The sequence below is a fragment of the Ostrinia nubilalis genome, assembly GCF_963855985.1.
Source record: "Ostrinia nubilalis chromosome W unlocalized genomic scaffold, ilOstNubi1.1 SUPER_W_unloc_1, whole genome shotgun sequence".
Lineage (NCBI taxonomy): Eukaryota > Metazoa > Arthropoda > Insecta > Lepidoptera > Crambidae > Ostrinia > Ostrinia nubilalis.
Window position 1 is genome coordinate 3,039,853 of NW_026973566.1, and position 22,671 is coordinate 3,062,523.

The 22,671-nt window shown below is 35.4% G+C and overlaps 1 protein-coding gene across 1 annotated transcript; it reads right to left on the minus strand.

Moving 5' to 3' along the window:
• Positions 1–17,426: 17,426 nt before the first annotated feature.
• LOC135087374 (uncharacterized) lies at positions 17,427–21,277 on the minus strand. Its single transcript, XM_063982148.1, has 2 exons — positions 20,248–21,277; positions 17,427–19,066 (listed from the first exon to the last, which is right to left on the minus strand). The coding sequence occupies exon 2, from the start codon at positions 19,064–19,066 to the stop codon at positions 17,660–17,662; it is 1,407 nt and encodes a 468-aa protein (XP_063838218.1). The 5' UTR covers positions 20,248–21,277; the 3' UTR covers positions 17,427–17,659.
• Positions 21,278–22,671: the final 1,394 nt, after the last annotated feature.

Sequence of the window (22,671 nt, forward strand, 5' to 3'; positions counted from 1 at the left end):
TGATTGCATTACAATACACATTATTAGAGTATATTGTAAGTCTTTGGCTTGGTACATATAATCTACTTGCGTCTCTGCTGTTAGACTTTCCAAGGACCGTGTCATGCAAAGGAAAGAGATGCGGATGGTTTTTAACAAACAAACAAAGTTCCAAGATGTATAGGCAAGGTAAAGGCAATATTTTAAGGCGCTTAAATAGCGGTTCACAGTGCTCTAAATAGTCGGCACCACTTATAGCACGAATGCATTTTTTTTGCACTCTAAACGCTCTTAGTACTTCAACTGAGTGTCCCCATATAATTATACCGTACCTTAAGACTGAAGACACATAGCCATGGTACGCCGACAAGGCAGTGTTTTGAGAGGCTACTAGTCGTAGGCGACGCAAGGCAAATACGAATTTGTCTAATTTTATGCATATTTTATCTACATGTTCCTTCCAGTTTAGATGTGTATCTAAGGTTATACCTAGAAACGTTGTAGAGCAAACTTGGTGTATGGGTATGTTATTGTACGTTATATTAATACATATTGTACGTTTAATTTTGTTGATGACGTCATTATAGCCTCAGATAATATTTTAGAACACCACGAACATTTACGACAAGTTTTTAAACGTTTTGCGGAATTTGGAATAACAATAAATTTAGAAAAATGTGAATTTGGCAAGGAAGTCATAGAATTTTTAGGATATGAAGTTTCAACAAACGGAATTCGACCCCTTGATAATAGAATCAAAGCCATAGCAGAATTTCCGCGACCGGAAACTATTGACCAATTAAGACGATTTCTGGGAATGATAAATTTTTATAGACCAAATATACCTAGAGCCGCGGAAATACAGTCACCTTTGAATACATTTTTAACAAATTGTAAGAAAAAAGATAAAAGTAAAATATTATGGACGGAGGAAACAATTAAAGCTTTCGATCAGTGTAAATTGAGTCTTAAAAACGCAGTTAAGTTAACGCACCCGGCATGTAATATTCCGTTAGCGCTTATGACAGACGCATCGGATAAAGCAGCGGGAGCGGTATTACAGCAATGGGAAAATGATTCATGGACCCCATTAGGATACTTTTCAAAAAAGTTTACAACATACAGTTTAGATCCGCGCGCGCACGCTCAAGAGGCAAGATCTGTGTTAGTTAGCTCCGGGAAAAAACTGACAGAATTAGCAGCCAAAGTAGTTTTTAAAAGTCGCAGCTACTACCATTCTGAAGCTACTAAAGTCAAGTTTCTGGTGGTGTGATTAAAAAATCATTCCAACGAGTAGTTTCCGAGTTACGAGTAAAATCATTTTGAAAATTCGGACTTATCCCCGGTGACAACAACTCGCCGGTCGACCGTTGCTGTGAGTCATCGAGCGCCGACTGAGCGCGCGACCACAGTGTATGGCGTAGTGCGTAGCGCCGTGTGTTCAACCTGTTCCAAGTACCTACCTGCCGTTGACTACTGCACAAGGATGTCTCCGAGAAAAGCAACCTGTGCGGGCTGTCCCGCGGTCGTCAGTGAAGACGGCCCGTATATGAAGTGCTCCAGATGTAAGCAGATTTTTGATATTTTTTGCGCCAACATTAATGAAAAGATGTTTGATACATTGACTGTGGAATTCAAGAAATCTTGGTTATGTATGGAATGCCGCAGCAAGCTACCCAGAGGCGATAATTCACAGACACCTGTACGCCGTGTCCAAGATCTGAGTACGACGAGCAACGATCCTTTGAACGCGTCAATCAACAGTCCTGACAATGTAACCATGCGGACTGCCGCTCGAATTGCTCAGACCTCTTATTCAAGTGCAGGGCTGGGAGATTTACGTGACTTGGGGGATTCTGTTGTACAAGAGCTGAAAACTATGCAAGTCGATTTTGAGTCACAGTTAATCAGCAAAATTAACAACTTGATAGTCGAGCAGTTTAACTCCTTCAAAACAGAAATTTTGGACAAAATAAGCATATTAACGAATAAAGTATTGGAAGTAAGTCTAGCGTTGATATGACTAAGGCTAACACTACTTCCATTTCAGTGGGTAAACCAAGTGCTCCTAGTTCAGCCACAAAACACAACGCCTTTAAACGTAAACCACAAATGAACACCAAACCAATTGTAAATAAAGGGACATGCAGCGGCCCCATCATGGCAACCTCTCAACGGACCAAAATAACTGCGCGGGATGAATTACCTTCATCTGTCCCTGTACCTGTACCTCCATCTACTAGCGACAAAAACTGTGAAGATACGGTTAAGGGTGATACGGACAAAGATGGTTGGAAAGAGGTGCGCCCCCGACGGACGCGTCCGTCACTTCCCAGCGTGCTTAGAGGTACTGCGGCACCTGGCTCGACACTGTTGCAGGCATCGGAGCGTTGGCGTTACCTACATCTTTATTATGTCCAAGAAGGTACTACAGCTGAGCAAGTTTCTAACCATCTCAGGTCTATATGTGGCAGTGAAGCGTGTACGGTTGAGGAATTGAAGCCTCGAGGTCGATATGCATCTTTCAAACTAGGTGTTCCTACAAAAAATGCTGATTGTGTTATGTCACCTGAAAACTGGGCTAAAGATATATGTGTGAAACCATGGTGTGGTATCTTAAATAAAACACTGATATATGTTCACTGTGTAAGCTAGTGCAAGCACTGACGTCCGTCCCGTGTGGCGGCCCGACTACGACTGACTCCCCACCGCGCCGTACTAGTCAGTGTTGCCATAGCGCACACACTTTATTTGTGTAGTAATACACCACATCTCTTCCTTATTTTATTTGATTCGAGACAAGCTATATTATAATTAATGCTACTACTAAATTAAAGTACATTGGTTTGTAATAACTAGGAAGTAGGTACTTTCTATAAGCTTACAAATTATACACAAATATTTTGCTTATTCAATTTCCTGACACGTTACTCATCTTCCTTTCAATTAAATTGAAACAAGTCAAAAGGTCAAAATATTCAACCATCTTTGGACAATAGCCCATTAATGATCTGTAATACTTAATTACAGTTTGTGTCACAAAATATATAGTGCGTTCGCTACTCCCACAGGTTAATCTTATGTAATCTGAAATGTGTAGGCAGACACATCACTCACACTTTTTCATTAGACTTGTCATTATTTCGCCATGAAATATGAACTGTGAAGCTACTGTCTCACTGACACTATTTTCAACGTTCATTATTTGTATGCTACCGAGTTAATGAATTCCTATCGTTGTTATATTATGCATTTTTTTTAGACATAATTATGATGTATGAGGCTTGAAGTTATAAATGTCCATTCTTTTCAAAACTAAAATGATCTGTCACGCTATTTATTATATTGTATGTATATATAATATTATGTAATATCATTTTGGTAGCGTTTGATTTCCCAAACGACCACCGGCACCGCGTGCCTTTCAATTTTCATCAAACATTACAGGTTTTATAATCATTTTGGTAGTGATTGGTTTCCCAAACCACCACCGGCACCGAGTGCGCTTCGATTTTCATCGAATCATCACTGGTTCTAGACCCATATTGTTTTCCCATTTAAGGCGTCACTAGACTATGTCAAACATATCAAAACCAAAAGCATCCAAATTGGTGCAGCCGTTCTCAAATTTTAGCAGGGAAAAATTAAATTAACAACAATCTTATTTTTTCCGTAATAATGTAATATTGTATTATTGGGCATAGCATCATAATATTCACATAGGATAGGTATAGATATATTTTTTTAAGCTAAGTGTACGAATGTCTGTATAGTTTGTCTGTATTTATAATGATATGTCTACCGGTGCCATCCGCGGTAGAACATTATTATTGAAACTGACTCAGATACTGGATACCTGTATTATCGTGACATTGGTTCTGCTAATAAAATATTTGATTAGATTTGACTTAATTTAATTTGCTGACAAGGCTGATCACATTTCTCAATTTCAAAATAAAGAAAGAATATAGGTAAATTTATTTGGCACATTAAAACAGAAAATTACAAATTTGGACAGCATATAAATTAATTTGGAAATAATACCAAAAAGGCTTCCACTCAGCATTTACTTTCCAATCGCGTGTGTGTATATATATTATATAGATTATTATACAAACATTTCATAATTAATTTCCACCCCTTTTTTATTCCCACATATATTCACCCACTAGCAATTTTGATTTACAACGTTGATCGCTTGTTTATAATCGTTCCACATGATGGCTAATACACATAATATTGGCCTTATCCCTGGCTATGCAAGATGACTATTACAACCCTGCCTTTTATACGCCTTTGTACCATTGATAATGTACCCTTGGTAATTGATTGGTGCTAACCATTGAGGTAATTTATACAAATTATAGGACACTACACTGCTTAAACTCTGATTTTTAATTCGACGGAATTTTGACATTTCAGAAGTGTTGCTAACATAGAAACATTCCCACTAAGAATGGAGAGCATTTTCACAAATTAAAAAATAATCCTTTCTTGAATTTAAGGTTTCACTTGAAAAACTAAGGCTTAAAAATGTACTGATCATTTCAAAATGGTTATTTGAATTTTTATTATCATATTTTTGAAGTTACAAAAAAAATTGGGAAATTATTTTTCTATTACTGGACTCCCTGGCCAATAATCCATGGGTTACAAACCTTTTTTATGAAAATCCTTTTGTTAATAAAATCTTAGCTTCATAAAATAATCAATTTAACCAGATGCCAATTTTATAATCCAAGTTGATGATGGTGACGATAATGATGATTGATGATCAATACATATTTTCTTTTATGATAATATGTTGTTTTACTGTGTTAAAAACACGTTTTTTTCTATTTAATCTCTAAAATGTACATAATAATTAGTGTACATTGAATTCACAAAACAAACAATAGTTCATTCTTGTAAGTTGTAGTTCATGAAATTTCATTTCATATTATTTATTAATAATTCAAAGCAAAAAAGGCTTATTACATCTGAATTGTCAAAAAATGACAGCTGTCAGAATTCCGTCGAATTAAAAATCGGACTATAGTTAGGTATGATCCATACAATATCAGCGATTTAGTTGCTTGCCAGCTTTAGACGTGTTATTAAAGTTAAAACAGTTTTCTTTCTTTCTTGAAATAATGTGAAATGTATTTGTGCTGTGACTGTGACAAAATGCTGTGATGTGAAATAAGATGTTGCATACATAAACTCAAGGAATACGGCAAAGTGCCAAGGAATAACTTCCCATCGGATAATAATAAGAGTCCTGGATGGCTCAAACTTAGAGTGAAAATGTGGCTGTGTTCCCCAGTCGATGGAACACATGATGTCGCGCCCCGCGCGCCCAATCAACTGCACGCGGGAAGATTCAATGTATACTACCGACAACACCACTCCTGAAGCGGAGCTCCGGGCTGACACCGTATAGGTTTGTTGTGGACACAACAAGAAGAAGAATAATTTAATGTCTTAAAATTCAATGCAATCACCATATTTGTAAGACGCTATAATATCTACATCTGACCAACGATACAGCGCTGTGTCAACTGCATAAACAATTTGGTTTGACTTTTCAAAATGGAGTACGACTTTTGTGTACCGTCCTCTAGTTCTTGTGTGTTTTTTTTTAGTGGGATCTAGGTAGGTAAACGACATTTATTTTATATTTTTTACTTTGGTTTGTCTGACAATACCGATTCTTAATTGTACTCAGAATCAAGCACAGATTAATAATAAAATCATATTTATTTCTCTCACATACAAAAATTACATTCTTACAATGAGTATTACATATTTGACGCATCTTGTGTGTGAGAGACTGGTGCCTGATATAGGTTTCAGAGAAACCCGTATTTCAGGTCACCAAAGTCAAAATTTCTTTATTTGTTTGGACTAATAAATAGTTCTTACAAATCGTCATTTTGCTCTTAAGGAGCCTCTACATGTCTCATAATCTTTTTACCCTACCAGCGCTTCGAGACCAACATTTGGCAAGTGCTGAGAAGAAGCGCCGCAACAAACTCAGTCACCACTGTCTGCCGGTTAATATAAATAAATAGAAATAGTAGTAGTAGGTACATTCGATTCAGGAGCAGTTCACTGAATTTACCATGCATTCTTGTATGGTGTATCTTATAAGAATGGGTATACAAGATTGCGTGGTATAATAAACAAGGTAGTGACGTGCTAATATCTAGACTTACATACAGGGTGTAAAAAAACCTATCACGAAGACTGAAACTACGCATTCTGTACACCCAACCAAGTAATATTACAAAATATTATTGGTGGGAAATATTTTTTATTTTTATGATTAAAAAAAATACAATATTCCGCAGCCCGCAATGTACAGCGCACCACGCAACGCAATGACCGTGCCTATGTGTGTGTGAGTGTATTGGAGCGTACGCGCTTTCCCGCCACTACCTACCGCGACCGCAGAAGTATTTTGTACACAAAATTACCAGATTATTCACTTCCTACATTTAAAAAACACATTCCTTTAGCATTTGTTTAGGATTAGAACTATGTACTTACCGACTAATCCCCCGTCGTCTGGAATCGGCCGCTCCGAGGCGGCGGACGGAGGCACAATCGGCTGATTGTCCAACAGACGTTGTACAACCAGAACAAAAATACGTGCATCAGTACGGTGGTGCGCTGTAGGATGTTCAGCCCGATACCTACAGCCCGCAGGGCTTCAGATGCGTTTCCACGTGCCCTCCCATAACAGTAAACCATGTTTACGTACTCACGAGCACTGTACGTATGGTTAGGCATCTTTCTAACACTCATTCACTAATACCACACTCACTATTACACGTTCACACACTAACTATCCGCACGAGAAAACAATCAAAAGTCGCAAGCGCATTCGACGACCGAAGAAACCGAACTGGCCGCGCGAGCGCCGAGCAACGCGAGGCGCGAGCGACCTAGCAACAAAGGCGCTGCCCCGCGCGGCGAGACTGACCAATCACAGTCAAGCAATACGTCTACGCGTCTATCGAATGACGTCGAGCGCTACGCTTTGTTTTATTCTTCATTTTCAACTACAAATTTACGTAATTTTTAACATAACAAAACTTTAATTTCGTTAGTTTAGTACATGCAAGTCTATCAACGAATGAGAATGTAAAAGCGACGGGAAAAATACTTTGTTTAATCTTTGTTAACTAAAGATCCGTCCTAGCATACTTAATAATAATTAATGCTCTTAGCAAGCTTCCAAAATACCTACTCAAAGAATGAATTGTAGATACGCAATCGTTATTAATAAAACAATAAGAATATCAATACATTTTGATAGTTATTTCGTGTAATAAAGTTACGTTCATTTAAAATAATCCCAAACAAGACGATGAATTATTTTTTGTAAATTATGAAGAATGTAAGTAATTGGTATGAAAGAAGTGCTAAAAGATATGAAATTTTGTTTAGTTTCTAAAATCAATCGAGTTTATAAACAACATCTTATCTTTTATCTCCTATCGAAAGTTAAGGAACAAGAGTTTGTCGGTGATTTATTTCTAGGCGTTTAGATTGCAGTAATAAGTAAGTCAAGTTTTATTTTATTAATGACTATCGTAAACACGTTAAAGTTATTAAGGTAGAGAGCTAGAAATGTAAGCAATAATGAACCTGTGTGTAAAGAGCATTTGTCATCTGTTTACAGTACTTTTTAATGATACAAGTTTATCACACCTGCTTACTACCTGTGATTAACGATTAAAATTACGTTTATTTAGAATCGCGTGCATGACGATTATTTATTTCAAGTAAATTATTAAGAAAGGAAGTAATGAGTATGGAAGGAGTGAAAAAAGAGACTTTTTTATTTAGTTGCTGAAATCATTTAAGTTTACAAAACACACAATCATAACTCCTAACTCGAAAGTGAATGCCTCAATCAACGATAGACGCAACATTGCTAGGGTGTTTATTCTAGGCGTTCAGAGTGGTGTGGTGTAAGCAATAATTTGAGTTTTACTTTATTAATTCCATTACTATCGTAAAGACTTCAGTTATTGAAGTAGAGAGTTATGAATGTAAAGAATGACGAGCCTGATTCAAAAGACCATTCATTATTCATTTGTTTACGGTACTTTTTAATGACACTGTGCTACTTACGCTTATCACACTTGCGTAGGTACTAGGACCTGTGATACTACATTGTGATAGAATGATGGTTATGCACTTATGCGTAAAAGTATGGTTTAGTTAAAAATGTTTAATAATAACCAAGGTTCTGTAAGATTTTTTATTTTGCGGAAAGAAACAAATTCGTGTAAAGGGTTTTTATTAATTAAAGGGTAATTTATTAGTTTTTATAACAAAAACTAAAGTGGTAAGGTGATAAGGTGTAAGTGACTAATTTAAGTACTCATTTCATTTTTACAAATTGGGTAGATTTGGATTAAGCTCAGTCCAGGTCCAGTCGTAGTCGTTGAACTCACAGTAGAGTTGAATGACTCACGGGCGAGCGCGGGTTGCGGGGCGTGGGGGCAGCGCCTGAGCGTGTGTGCGCGCGCTGCTATACATTTCTTATTGTAAAGACAAAAGCCTAATTGTGACGAAAATACTCAAAATTTTAATAAGGTTTCTTAGAAAAAAAGTTTCTAAATAACGAATTGAAATTGATATTGTAAAAATCTTGAAAAAAATATTCTGACTTTGACCTTCAATATCTCCTAAACCACAAGTTTCCCAGGTATGGTCCTAAAGAAAAAAATGATCCTCATGATGTGGAGAATAAGTAGCCTTCGGCTTCGGGATAGGTTTTTTTACACCCGTTATTAAGATACTAGTAGAAATGACTCGCATACATAAATTTGAATAACCAGTGCTCCACCCCCAGGTTGTTTGCATAGTACCTATCTTAGGTACATAAGGTGATGTGCTAGCAGACAAACAATAAAATATTAAAAACAATAAAATCATACATTGGATAAATTACAATCCTAAGTGAAAAGCCAAACATGCGAGTGTGTGTATAATTATAAAATATAAAATAAATTGGTTGAGAGTAAAATTTGTTTAAAATAATAAAAATTTCAATAATTAAAACAAACATCATTCCTATTTTAAGTAAATCATGCATTGGATAAATTACAATCCCAAGTTAAAAGCCAACAAACATTATTCATAATTATCCTAGGTAAATAATTTACATACTGGTTTAACATTAATTGTTATTATTCGCAATTCAATTTGTTATCGCTAAGTATAATAATGAATTCCGATTCAATAAATAGAATTAATTGCATAATTTCAAAATTCTATTTATCTAACATTTTAAGTGTGTGATAAAATGTAGATATTAGATTTATTATTTATTAGATGTAAATATTAGATTTTATATTAGATTAGTTAGGTAAGGAAAAGTAAGATTAATTAGCTAATTCAATTTTTATTAATTTATGTAGTTGATAATTGACTAGTTGGTTAGAATATTAATTTATGTTATGATAGCCTAGTTTAAAAGTTAGTGCATAGTTTACAGTTAGAGTAAAGGTCGTAATAAGGTTTCTGTAGTGTTATAATCCAGATTTTTTAACCATTGCGTAACAGTTTTCTTGCATTCTAGTTTGTGGAGAGGATATAAAGACAAAGTACTGTTAAGCTTGTTGTAGATATAGGGACCAAGGAAACAGAAGTATTGGTGAGCATGTTGGGAATTTAGTGGTACTGCTTCACACACTTTGCCTTTCCTGCGCTTACCCTCGTGTAGGCTCGGGCTATATACCACTTCGGAATGTTGTTTTAATACTGTTTGTAGTACGAAGGACTGTCTGACTGTGAGGACGTCCCATTTCTGATAAAGAGTCACTGTAGGAAAGCGCAAAGGAAGGCCTGCACCGACTTTCAGAACAGCCCTTTGAGCTCTCTCCAAGTGGATCATGATAGTTTTGTTTGAGCCACCCCAGGAGGTGATACAATAATCCAAGATTGATTGGCAGAGAGCTCGGTAGACCATCTCGATAGTTCCCCGATTAGCTGCGTGTCTAAGGGTCTTGAAAACATATATGAGTTTACGGAGTCGAGACGTGAGAATCTGAACATGCGGTTTGAAGGAAAGGGTTTGATCCAGAGTAATCCCAAGATACTTCAATGTCTCGACTCTTTCTAGGGTAGGACACGAGCAAAAAGTGTTTCCAGGTGGACAAGTGTGGGCAGTAATAGATAGAGCGGCGGGGGGAAGCAAGTGAGTCTTGTGTGCGAAGGTGATGTACTTGGTTTTGGAGGTGTTCAAAGTCAGGATGTTATTCCGTAGCCAGTCAGTGACTACGCCGAGTCCCTGTTGAGCCTCGGAAAAAACCTCCTCCCAACTATCCCCGCTGAAGAAGAGGGCAGTGTCGTCTGCGAAAGTAAAAATTTTCCCCTTGATTAACTCAAGATTACAGAGTCCATTTATGTAGGTTAAGAAGAGGGTTGGCCCATTTATGCTACCCTGGGGAATACCAAAAGACACCTCCAATTCATCGCTCAATCGGTCATCTATCCTGACTCTGTGTTTTTTTTGGGTAAGATAGCTTGTAAATAGTTTGAGAGGAGTTCCTCTTACCCCGATTCTCTCAAGCTTTCTCAGCAGGTGGGGGATAGATACCGTGTCAAACGCTTTGGCGAGGTCAAGGAAAATAGTCAGACACTTTTCCTTCCTATCCAGACTGGTAATTATGTGATTTGTTAAGTCGTGGACAGCATCGTTGGTAGATTTCCCTTGCCGAAAGCCATATTGTTGGGTAGAAAGAAGGTAGTTATTTTCTAAAAAGTTTATTAAGTGTCTGTTCATCAAGCGTTCAAGGATTTTAGGGTATCCTTCCGTTTGGCCAAATTACTTTTCGCCAAATTTCACTTCGCAAACAACTTATCGCCAAAGTTTCATTTCCCAAATGAACTTTTAGCAACTGTACTTTTCGCAACTAATTCATTTGGACAAATTATCATTTGGCCAAATTTTACTTGGCAAATGTTTATATAGCAAATGTTTTATTTTGCCAAATATTATATCCCAAATAATTTGTTTGGTCAAATCGACACTTCACATACTTACCCACAAATCAAACCATAAGGCAGAGGCAGATGATCATGGTTTTCACAAGAATGTTATGTAAAACAAAGAGATTGCAGAAAATAGTATGGTTGCAGAAAGTAGGTATTGCAGAAAATAGTAGGTTAGGTTAGGTTAGAACAGTGACCCTTAACGCGCGAAGGCGAGCGAAGCGTGCCGCGGCAGCGGCCGCCGAGCGCTAGAATCACCTCTATTGTTAATGAATCATTTGGGAATTTCGATAAAAAGAATGAAATATTAAAAATTTATATAGAACAAATTTTATATTAACTACCCACTAAACAAAATAATAACCACTTGTTAATTTGTACTCCATTCTAAGCACCAATCAAATTATTTTGTAAATAGTGTATCGTGAAATATTTTTGCCAAATGAAACATTTGCCAAAACATACTTTGCCAAACAATAATTTGCTAAACAATAATATGCCAAAAACGGCATTTGCGAATTAAAAGTTTGCTATAAGTTGTTTTGCCAAATGAGAATTTGCCAAATGAAAATTTGCGAAACGTTGTTTGCGATGTGATAATTTGGGAAACGTTTTTGGCCAAACATTAGTAATCCGGATTTTAGACATTGCAGGAAGTATTGCAATTGGCCTGAAGTTATCAACACGGCCTCTATCCCCCCCTTTATGTATGGGCTTGATTATCGCAGTTTTGAAGGCACTCGGAAAGACCCCTGATGTAATTGCTAGATTACAAATATGTGCAATCGGCTCAGCAAGTTGATGTCCGAACTTTTTTAATATATTAGTGGAGATTTGATCTGAGCCAACTGCACCACTTGATTTTAGCCCACTTATTAATAGCTTAACTTCATCCGAATTAGTGGGTAGTATGACTAGTGAGTTGGAAGGTGAGCTGTCCCTGAATGTATGAATGAGATGTGTGGCGTTAGAAGAGGGGATACATTTTTCCGCAAGTTTTTTCCCTATGTTGGCGAAGAATGAGTTAGCTATATTAATACTGCCTTGGGGGTCGTCAGTAGAAATAAGACAAGCTGAATGGTCTTGTGCTCTTTTCATATTAGTGATTGTCTTAATGGCCTCCCATAACTTTTTGGTATTTCCAGAGGCTTCCTCGAGTTCACGTTTTTCAAAGTCCCTTCGTGCTTTTTTTAGTGCGGTTTTACAGAAATTCCTGTATCTTTTATACGTAACTCTCAGAATTTCATTGTTCGGGTCCTTTTTCAATTTTTTATGTAGATTATCTCTATTCTTAAGGCATCGTATCATACCCCTCGTTACCCAAGATTTCTTGGTTCCAAACTTAGCTGGGACTTTTAACAATTTGGTGTTTTGTTTAATGGCAGAAGTAAGTAGTTCAATGAAACCATTAGCCGCATTGTTAGCATCTGAACAGGCCAATACAGGCTGAAAGTTGAGAGATAATATGTCACTGGTAAGTTTGACAAAGTCTATCCGAACCAGTTCTCTCCTATGTATGTCATGTGTTTGTTTTTGGTATAAAGTTAGTGTAACACATTGGTGGTCAGTCACCGATGACTGCACCACAAAACATTGGGCGTCAAGTTTGGTTTTGAGAATCATGTGGTCGAGACACGTACGCCCGTGTGTGACCATTGAGTGGGCTGGTAGTAAGCCGTGACTGGCCAACATGGTTAGATAGTCATAATGTCGAGTGTCAGTTGTATCTGGAACGATATCTATATTTATGTCACCGCACAACGCAATAGTTTCAAAGTTCCTAACACCACTCAAGACCGAGTCAAGGTCATTAATAAAGCTATGTGTATTTTGTTCAGCAGGAAGACGATATATAGCAACTATACAGGACACATTGTTTACTTTTAGTATTAGACAGTTTGCATTAGCCACCTTAGGTTCTTCCACTGAACATCTCAGATGTTTTTTGTGAAAGATAACGACGCCTTCATTTTGGGTTTTGTGACTCGTGGTCGCATTAAGTACATACCCCTCATAATGTGGCAGTAACTGGGATGATGGAAGCCAACATTCTGTGAGCACTATTATATCCCATTCTTTACAGTGTGAGTCACGTTAAAGTGTACATATGAAAATAGATAAAACTAGACCTATTTTTATCGACAAAAAAGAGGTCAAAATTTTTTTAATTTTTTTTTTAAATTTTTTATAGAATTATTTTTCTTCCAATTACTTATTGTAAAGAAAACGTAATAGCTTTTAAACTAAGAGGTATATCCTGATAAAATAAAAACAGTAATAATGCTAAATAACAGGCGATACTAAAAAAATACATAAAATATACAAAAAATGCCTACAAATAATAAAATTTGACACTTTTTGACAAAAATCTGCTTTAAAATTCGTGATTTTTTGGTTATTTGATAAATTTCTCCAAAAAATGCCCCTATAATAGGTGGTTTTTATTACTTTGTATTATTCTCTATCGTATTGTCTTTGTAAAACCAAAAATCGCATGTCTCTATCCCTATCACAACATTTGCTATGATCGTTTGAACAAAGGCCTGCCACAACATTATTCTCCGCTACAGGTAGAGACAATTTTAATTTTAACTAAAATGCTTATTTTAATTCGAAATCTTTTGTTTTTATTTGAAATCTAACTTGTCTTTATCAAAATTACAAATCTAGAGCCATATTCAGTTTCGTTGTTAACGAAGCGTTGAATGGCGCGCCCGGAGAGGCTTAGTTCAAACGATCATTGCAAACGTTGTGATAGGGATAGAGACATGAGATTTTTGGTTTTACGAAGGTAATACGATAGAAAATAATACAAAGTAATAAAAACCACCGGTTATAGTGGCATTTTTTGGAGAAATTTATCAAATAACCAAAAAAACACGAATTTAAAAGCAGATTTTTTTCAAAAAGTATATTTTTTTATTATTTGTTGGCCTTTTTTGTGTATTTTATGTATTTTTTTAGTATTGCCTGTTATTAATCATTATTACTGTTTTATTTTATCAGGATATACCGCTTAGTTTAAAAGTTATTACGTTTTCTTTACAGTAAGTAATTGGAAGAAAAAAAATTCTATAAAAAAAATTAAAAAAATCTCAAAAATTTTTTGACCTCTTTTTTGTCGACAAAAATAGGTCTAGTTTCATCTATTTTCATATGTACACTTTAACGTGACTCACACTGTATTAGAGCGCTCCACAAGTACCGTAAAGTCGCTGAAGTTGCAATTTATGCTTCTGTACCTCTAGTAGGAAAAACTTTCGAGTTCGTTTCGTTGCGTATTCAAAGTGTCATCGAAAAATTTTGTATGAAAAATTAAACAGCGCCCCCTATATTATAGCCGCCCTAGGGGGCGCTGTTTAATTTTTCATACAAAATTTTTCGATGACACTTTGAATACGCAACGAAACGAACTCGAAAGTTTTTCCTACTAGAGGTACTGATGTTTTGAGATATGATGTTAAGATTGCGATTGGAGCCATTTGAGTTTAGGTGGGGCTTAATATCTTCTATGTCACATGACATTGATTTGGCTATTGTGATTGAGTCCAAGCCAGTGTGGATGACTTCAATATCATTATGTTGAACCATTTTAAATAGAAAGATTAGTGACTGTTAACTTACAGTAGAAACAACAAATTATCATCAATTATAATCTAATAATGTAATCGTATTTGCAAATTCAATAAAAATGTAGACAATTAACTATAACAATTCGGTCTATTGTGTAAAATTTGTCTTTTCATTAAATTATACTTTATGCTATATCTAATTATATTATTTTATTTGTCTTTTGATTATAGTAAATACTTAAAATTATTTTTAGACAATGATTTTAAATTAATTGAAATAATTATTTACAATTTATTTAATATACGGTATTTAAATAAATAAAAACAAAAAATGAACATCCATATAATTTTGGCGATTACACGAGTATTTCATTACATCGATAAATAATTTATTGATATAATGAAGGATTTCTAATACGATTTCTCTATAGTTTATGAGGGCTGAATTATTCAATTAAGTGTTTAACAAATTAAAATTACCTACTTTTGTCTTATAAGCGAAGTTAGTAAGAACTTGTGTGTGATTTAAAATTAAAATTAATAAATTAAGTATTATAAAAATATAACGTAGTATTAGTGTTAAAATTTGATAAAATTATTATTATTAATAAATAAGTCGACGGCAGAAAGCGATTTTGTCGTATCTCAAAAAGTCCGATTTTACACCAGAGCAAAAAAACTATTTCAAAAATTCATAAATCTTAAAATAAGAAAGTTAGAAAGCTGAAATTTTACATGTTTTTTCTACTAATTAAACTTCATTTAATAAAGGTGATTGGAATATTCTAGAGTTACTACTTCATTGACTTTTGACTAGTTACAGCAATTGTGTTTTTAATATCGAGCTGCAGAAATGTTGTATCAGGAAGGTAAAATGTATGGCTTATTTAAGTTGACTTCAGTTCCCAGGCAGCGGATCTGCTGTATCTCAAAGAAACGATAAACTCTACAGGGCTCTTTAGCTGTATGGACCTTTTAATGAAATAACTTTCTACATTTGAAATGCTTTATATACAATAAGAGTCAGAGATGTGAAAACAATAAAATACTGTATCTTTTTCTTAACTGTTTTATTTAAATTTTAAGAATGTAATGGCACAAAAAATCAGTCTGTTTTTTAATTATAATAATCAGTCCGACAAAAATATTCTTCTTCATAAGTGAGATAAACTTCTTCTTCTTCTTCATTAATTTTAAGAAACATACACTTTCTCTTTAAAAGTTTAACAATTAGCCTGCTATAGTTTTTCTTCTTCATTAGTTTTAACAATCAATCTGCTAAATTCAGTATTAGTTTTTAAACTAAATAAAAATAATCATCATGTTACTTTTCCTTCTTTGTTCATTAGTTACATAAATCAGTCTGCTATACTTTCTCTTTATTGCTTGCAACAATCACTTACTTATACTTTGTCTTAATTATTAATTTCTATAATCAGTCTTTTCTATGCACTTTCTCTTTATCATTGTTTTCATAAATCGGTCTGCTGAGCATCATCTTATATGGTTTCTACATTCAGTCTGCTACACTTCGTCCTCTTCATCAGTTTCACCTAGTGTATCTTTTGTTTTTTTGTCGTGTCTTAATTGCAAATATTCATGAGAATAACATTTGGGTATTATTTGTTTCTCGACTAATTTCTTGAGGTCATTGTATTTTTGAATTGAAACAGGGAGTTTAGTTAAATACAAATTAAATTTTGGTTGAGTATTGTTCAAACTACCCAAGGGCACTGAAGTTGTTAAAGCATCTGTGAGCATAGAATTTTTAATAAACATAACATCGGGATTCGCCTTTTTAAATGTTGCAATGCACAATTTAGATATTTGAAATTTAGTTTTAGTTTTAAAAGTTTTGCTCATAACCTCGTCGAATCCAAAAAAGTCTTTGCCCTCTAAAATGGACACTTGGTATGGGGTAGGTTTTTTACGTGCCAGTTCTATGAGAGTTGGCCATTGAGAAGGTGCCCAGATAGTAGTTTTTCTGACAGCGCGCTCTATTGTAGCATGCATGCTATCAACTGGCATGAATGTATGGCCAGGAATGAGATAATTAATTTGGATTGTCTCCAAATTAGCAGCAATGGACAAAAAATATCTCAACATACTCAACATAGTCTTATTTTTGTTTTGTCCAAAGCATGAATCAGAGTACAGCAGTACTGTCTTTACGTTTCCTCGTTTGTCCACCTCTTGAAGATAATTGTACAAACATGTTGAAATCTCATTAGCCCCACGACGAGCATCACTTTCTGACCATAGATTACAATAACCCATCTGAGTATTACTTTCGTATATTGTTAAATTGTAAACAGCTATCTTTCTGGAGTAGTACAGCGCCATGTTTTCACCGTATGGTGTGTTAAGAACTTTTTGCATGTCAAAGCTTGCACATATTACGCTAGAATCCATAGCATTAAGTTTTTGGTGAAATTGAAACCTTTTATAGGATTCTTCTTTTTCTTGCATGACTATCAAATTTTGCCATCTCATCACAATTTTTCACATCGAATGTCTGTGCCATACACACCATACATTTATCTTTTTTTGGAACATGAAACCCTATATTATAGTTGTCTTTTAACCAATTTGAGAAAACCTTGAAAGACATGCTCTTTACGCCTTCTTCTTTACAGTTCTTATCGTAAATGCGATATAAGTTTGATATATTTTTGAAGTGATCCGGTAAATAAAGCTTGTTGGAATCCTTCCTGCAGTAATGAGATGGTACCAAAGGTATGGATGTCATAAACTGTTTAGCATGGTTCATTACATTTTCTGCAGTTTTGTTCCCACCGCCATTTTTTCCTCTATCATCTTTCTTTGCAAACCCTTCGATGGTGTTATCAAGAGTATATAAAATAAACCTTTGCGATAAAAAATTTTTGACACACTTGTCTCCTTTCATCTCCTTCATTTATATAATAATCATATGTAACACTTCTTCTGGATGAATCACCCTTATCTGTTGTATGTTGGCCAACATTCTTTTTTATAGCGCATTTAGATATCCAGTCTCTTTGGCGTTGAGAACTGCCAAGATTCCAATAAAAATTAAATAACTGTTGACGTCTTGTATCGGGTATATCTCCACAGTTTCGTTTACAAGCTACTTATTTGCAGGGATTAGTTTTCATGCATTTAGATGCAACTTCATCTCCTTGTTGGGTAGTGTAAGTCTGACCGTGAGCTCTTTTAATTTTATTTTCTTTTTTAGCAGATTTCTTTGGTTTAGGTTTTGGTATTAAAACGTTTTCTTCTACTTGCAATTCCCGATCTGTATTGTGTTCATTTGACTTACTCGTTTGTTTCATATTAACTTTTTTCTGTTTCTTTTTCAGTACCTTGCCCTGTTTTTTCTTGGTCTTATTTTTTTTAGTTTTGCTGGATGCTGAATCATCGGATGACTCGTTATCACTGAATGAACAGCTGGATGCTTCTGACGGGAATGCCTCATTAAGCAATAAGGTGGTAGCATCATCTTCTTCAATAAAATCAAGATAAGGTTTGCAGTTGATAATATCAAAATTTAATTTCTTTTTACAATTCCTTGGTAGACATCTACTCATGCGTTTTTTTTCAGGAGAAATATATTCTTGAGTATCATTACTAGTACTTGCTTCAGTATCTTTTGGAATTGGAGTAACTTTTGCATTTGCAGCATCAGGCGTAACTTTAGCGGTGTTTGGACACTTTTTCATTATCACAGGTAGGCAATCTTTATTTTCCATTGATTCTTCAGAGGCGGAAGAAATGTGTGTATCTGTTCTAACTAAATATTCTTTTACAGGAGGATTATCAGGAGTTGTGCTAGGAGATTTCAGATCAGTACCTGTTGAACACTCTTCTATTTCAGGGCATACTTCAGCGAAGCTGGGATTCTTCTGATCGGTTACAGGTAAACATGTCTCCACAATAGAAAGGCTTTCTGTGGCGCTAGGACTAATGGGGTTGCAAACAGGTAAGTATACTTTCATTTCAGGGACTTCATCTGCGTTGAAAGAATTTTGATGGGTCGCCGGCCAGGATTCTTCTGTTTTGACATTGTTTGGTACCGAATATTCTTCGGAATCAGCAGTCACTAGAATTTTATTAATTATGTGGCTTGCATCTTGAATAGTGCTAGATAAGTTGTTGTTAATAATATTTGAATCAGTTTCACCGTCTGATGAAATCAAAGGAAACTCCTGGAATAAGTCATTTAAAGACGTGCAAGGATTTTGTGAAACTGAAGACATATCATTATTTTCAATAATTTTCCTTGTTTCAGACATGTAACATTCAGGGTCGCGAAAGGTGGGGGTAAGGTCTTTAACATCTATTGTAGCTACTTTAGGCTGGTGAGGAGTTGTTGGAAGCGATGAGTGGTTAGGCAATATTTTCTTCTCGACCACTTTTATTTTCGTTCCATCTTTTTTGTACAAAACATCTTCCAAAATCTCAATCTTTCGCTTTTTTGGTTGCTCTTTATCTATTAATAATTTATGCTTTAATTGTTCCTTCCATCGTTGACGTTCCATCTAAAACCAAATAACATAAATCAAATACCAGTGATAAAAGTGATAAAATAGTCATTGAACATTTTTTTAGGTGGAATTTAATATTTAATATTGATTATTTACGTATGCTAATAAGGTTTAAGAAAAGCTCTGAGCTGAAAATATGTATTATAACATTTTTATCATAAAAAAAAACAAAAAGACACAAATTTCCGTTGTTCTTGTAATTTAGGAATCAGTTTCTTATGTATAATTTTTAATTAATGCCTTTAATTATGACAACCGTTTTTATTTAACAAAATACAAGATATACTTATAATTTAAAAGTAAAATAAAAACTGGATGGGTATAAATTTATTTTTATCATCGGTTTTCAATTTACCACAATTCTGATGAAAGAAAATGAGTATGATCAATGCATAAAATGGGAGCGTAACAATTTTATTTATAAAATAAGTTATTCCATTTCAGTAGCCCATAAATTGTATCACCAAATATAAATTGTAGCCCATAAGTGTATGTTCACATACATCTTCGGATCTCAGTACTAAACTTCCAGATTCGCACTAAAAGTCATCTCATTTGACTAAAAGTGCTTGAAAATTTCAGATTCCGTGAAAATCACGAAAATTTTATTCAATTAACAAAGCTAAAAATTAATTAGTGATGCAATAAATACGAATATTCGTATTCGCCGAATAGTAGACATTTACCGAATATGTATTCGTAGAAATAATAATTACGAATACGAATACCTACTTTTTTAAAATTTTGTCCCACACGTGTTTGTCTCCGAACACTATAGCCACAACGACACGACGAAAAAACCCCGATCAGTATGTAACAAAGTAGTAAGTAAGTTCTCTTACGGAATTTTACAGTCAATAGCAGGTCGATTGTACAAGTATTATTTTGTTTTGTGATTAGTAACTAAGTACAGCGATACAATAACAAAAAAAATGCCATTTGTAAATGTTAATTACTAAAACATTAACCACAATAAAAATAGTTAAATTTATGAGTATTTCATGATAAAGTAGATATTCGTATTCGCCGAATAGTAGATTTATGTGGGGGTGGGGGGGGTGTCACACCCCACCTGGTACAGCGAGGGTTAAAAATTAAAATAAAGTACCTATTTTGAAAATAAATAAATTGGTTAACAACTATGCCTGTCAGTAGGTACTTAGAACTCAATTTACCTTTTCTCTGAGTAGGTACTCGTATTTCGGTTCTTATAATGTGACGTAATCCTTCAACACTGCACCGGTCAATAGATATCTAAAAAAAAGAAAAATAACCTAGTAATAGATAACCTTTTAATTAACGAATAAGTCAGCGACTACCTGTTACTCACCTACTTTAAATTACCTACCTACTTAAATAACTCATCGGGATTGGGGGTTAAAAACATAACTCAGTTTGTTTACTAGCTGCTTATTCGACAAATTCTGAACTTACTCGTATACTAATAAACTCAACAATAAAGCTGCCTATGACGAAAAAGTAGGTATGTTTTTAGTGTCCTTTACTTATTTGCTACTATCCTAGCATTTATTATACTCATACCATTGTTGTTAGGTAATAAGTATCCTAAAATAAACAGACTTTCAACACATTTCACTAAAAAAAGGTTAATTTAATTGTTCTATTACGTACCTGTACTCCTGAAGTTTGCCATTTATTATCTCTAAGCACGTAAACCACAAATAAAAATGTTTTAAAATAATATTTTAAGAATGTACAATTCCGCGTTCTCACTATCGGCGCTAACGCACAACTGCCGCGCGATCAGAATGGCGTATGACGCAGCGGGTGGAGGGGGTTTGTTTTGCTAGAGCGACGTATTCCTTGCTGTACACAAAACAAAACTCTATTCTAATGATGTTAGTAAGATTTTCGCTATTAGATGATACGTTTGAAATGCAGTAACTATTTTATAAGTACTCACGTCAGGTCGGCGCATTTGCTGTATGTTCGACATCGTAAGATTTTAGGGCGGCTGAAATGCTGTATCTCCTTAAAATCAATGTTCGACTCAGGAAAAGAGTGCTGTAACTTTTTAACATACTAGTAGTGTGGTCGTATCTATTTTATTTTCGAAAGTTGCGATTTTTTGACTAGTTACAGCAATTGGTCAAGTAAATTGTAAAAAAACTGGAAAAAATTCTATGACGTATCTAATTTTTTTTTCATCGTAGAAAGACGATACATACACCATTCGACGCGGCTTTTTTTTCTTAATACAATACAATTAAAAAACATTTTAGCCAATTTTTGAGATACGACATTTCCGCTTTCTGCCGTCGAAGTGCATAATTATATTGTATAAATACTATGTTGTTACACCAATAGTTTACGTAGGTCGTCCTCGCTGTTAATTCTGGTAGGTTGCTCGCCTTCTCTTAGTTTGACGTAAACAATGCCGTGGGAGGTCCAAGCAGCAGCAAAGTTCTTGATTTTCACCTATTCCCTGGCCCGGTAATAAAGGTGGCCGGTTTTAGTAGTGAGACGGTCCGATATAAATATAGGTTTTGTCTCCCCTGGTAGGTTTAAAATTTGTGTGTTTAGCTGGGGCTCACTGCGACTCCTAGTAGCTTTGTTGTAGTCTTTGTACTTAGTTATCAGATTTGTTTTCCGGGCTGCAGTAGTGAAGTCAACGATGATGGCACTTGATTTTGAGCGGAATATCTCACGAACTTCCAGGTCCTGCAGCGGGGGCGAGGATCCCACGCTCGCTATGATGTTTTTAACAACACTAGTAAGTTGAGATTTATTTTCTTGTTCAGATTTGGGTATATTTCGTATTTCGACCGATGTTGATTTACTTTGACGTTCAAGTATCTCCAACTTTTCCTCCAGTGATTGAACTTGCGTTCGGTAGCGATGGTTTTCTTGTTCTAACGACTCAACTTTGGACAGAAGATTGTCGTATTTGGCTGACATACAGTCGACCGAATTCTTAATTTCTTTATTTTGTTCTATCAGAGTTGTGAGTGCTTTGGTTAAGGTATCGAAGCTATTTTCTTGTGAGCTCCGAAGATTGTCTATTTTGTCCTCGACAAGAAGCCCTGAAGTACTCGGCCTGTCGTCCACCTTACGCTTTGGCCTTTTTGATATGTTAATATGCTCTGATAGATCCAGAGTGGTGATAATCTCTTGGTTTAAATTTGGGTCTGTCCCGTAATGTGATAATTTCGTCGAATTGGCTACATTTTGTGTCGGGGAGCGTTGCACAGACATAATAACGGCCGGCGCGTAGGCCTAAATATTAATCAAGTTCCGACGGCAGACGCACGTAGGTATGAGGCAGGGCTTGCGTATGCGCAGCCCCTTTAGACACTGAGGCGGAGCTAACAGCCGAAATATCGTAAGCGCGCACGAGAAATATCAGCCTGTCTCACTTACGCTTTGAGGTCTCTCGCTCGTTCATTTAATAAGCCGTCCTATGGTATTATAGCTGTCCCATTTGTGTGTGTGGTCTCTCGCTCACTCATCGGAACGTTACCAGGCCTGGCTCACTCCGCGCGGTACATCCGATAATTACCTACAGCGAAGCGCCCCGCCGGCGGGTATTGTATCAGTCGAGTGTCACGCGCGTGTTAGAATATATATATCTACATACC

Bases quoted from the DNA above. Each gene is read 5' to 3' on its own strand.
- LOC135087374 (XM_063982148.1), bottom strand. From the start codon at position 19,066: ATGGAACGTCAACGATGGAAGGAACAATTAAAGCATAAATTATTAATA.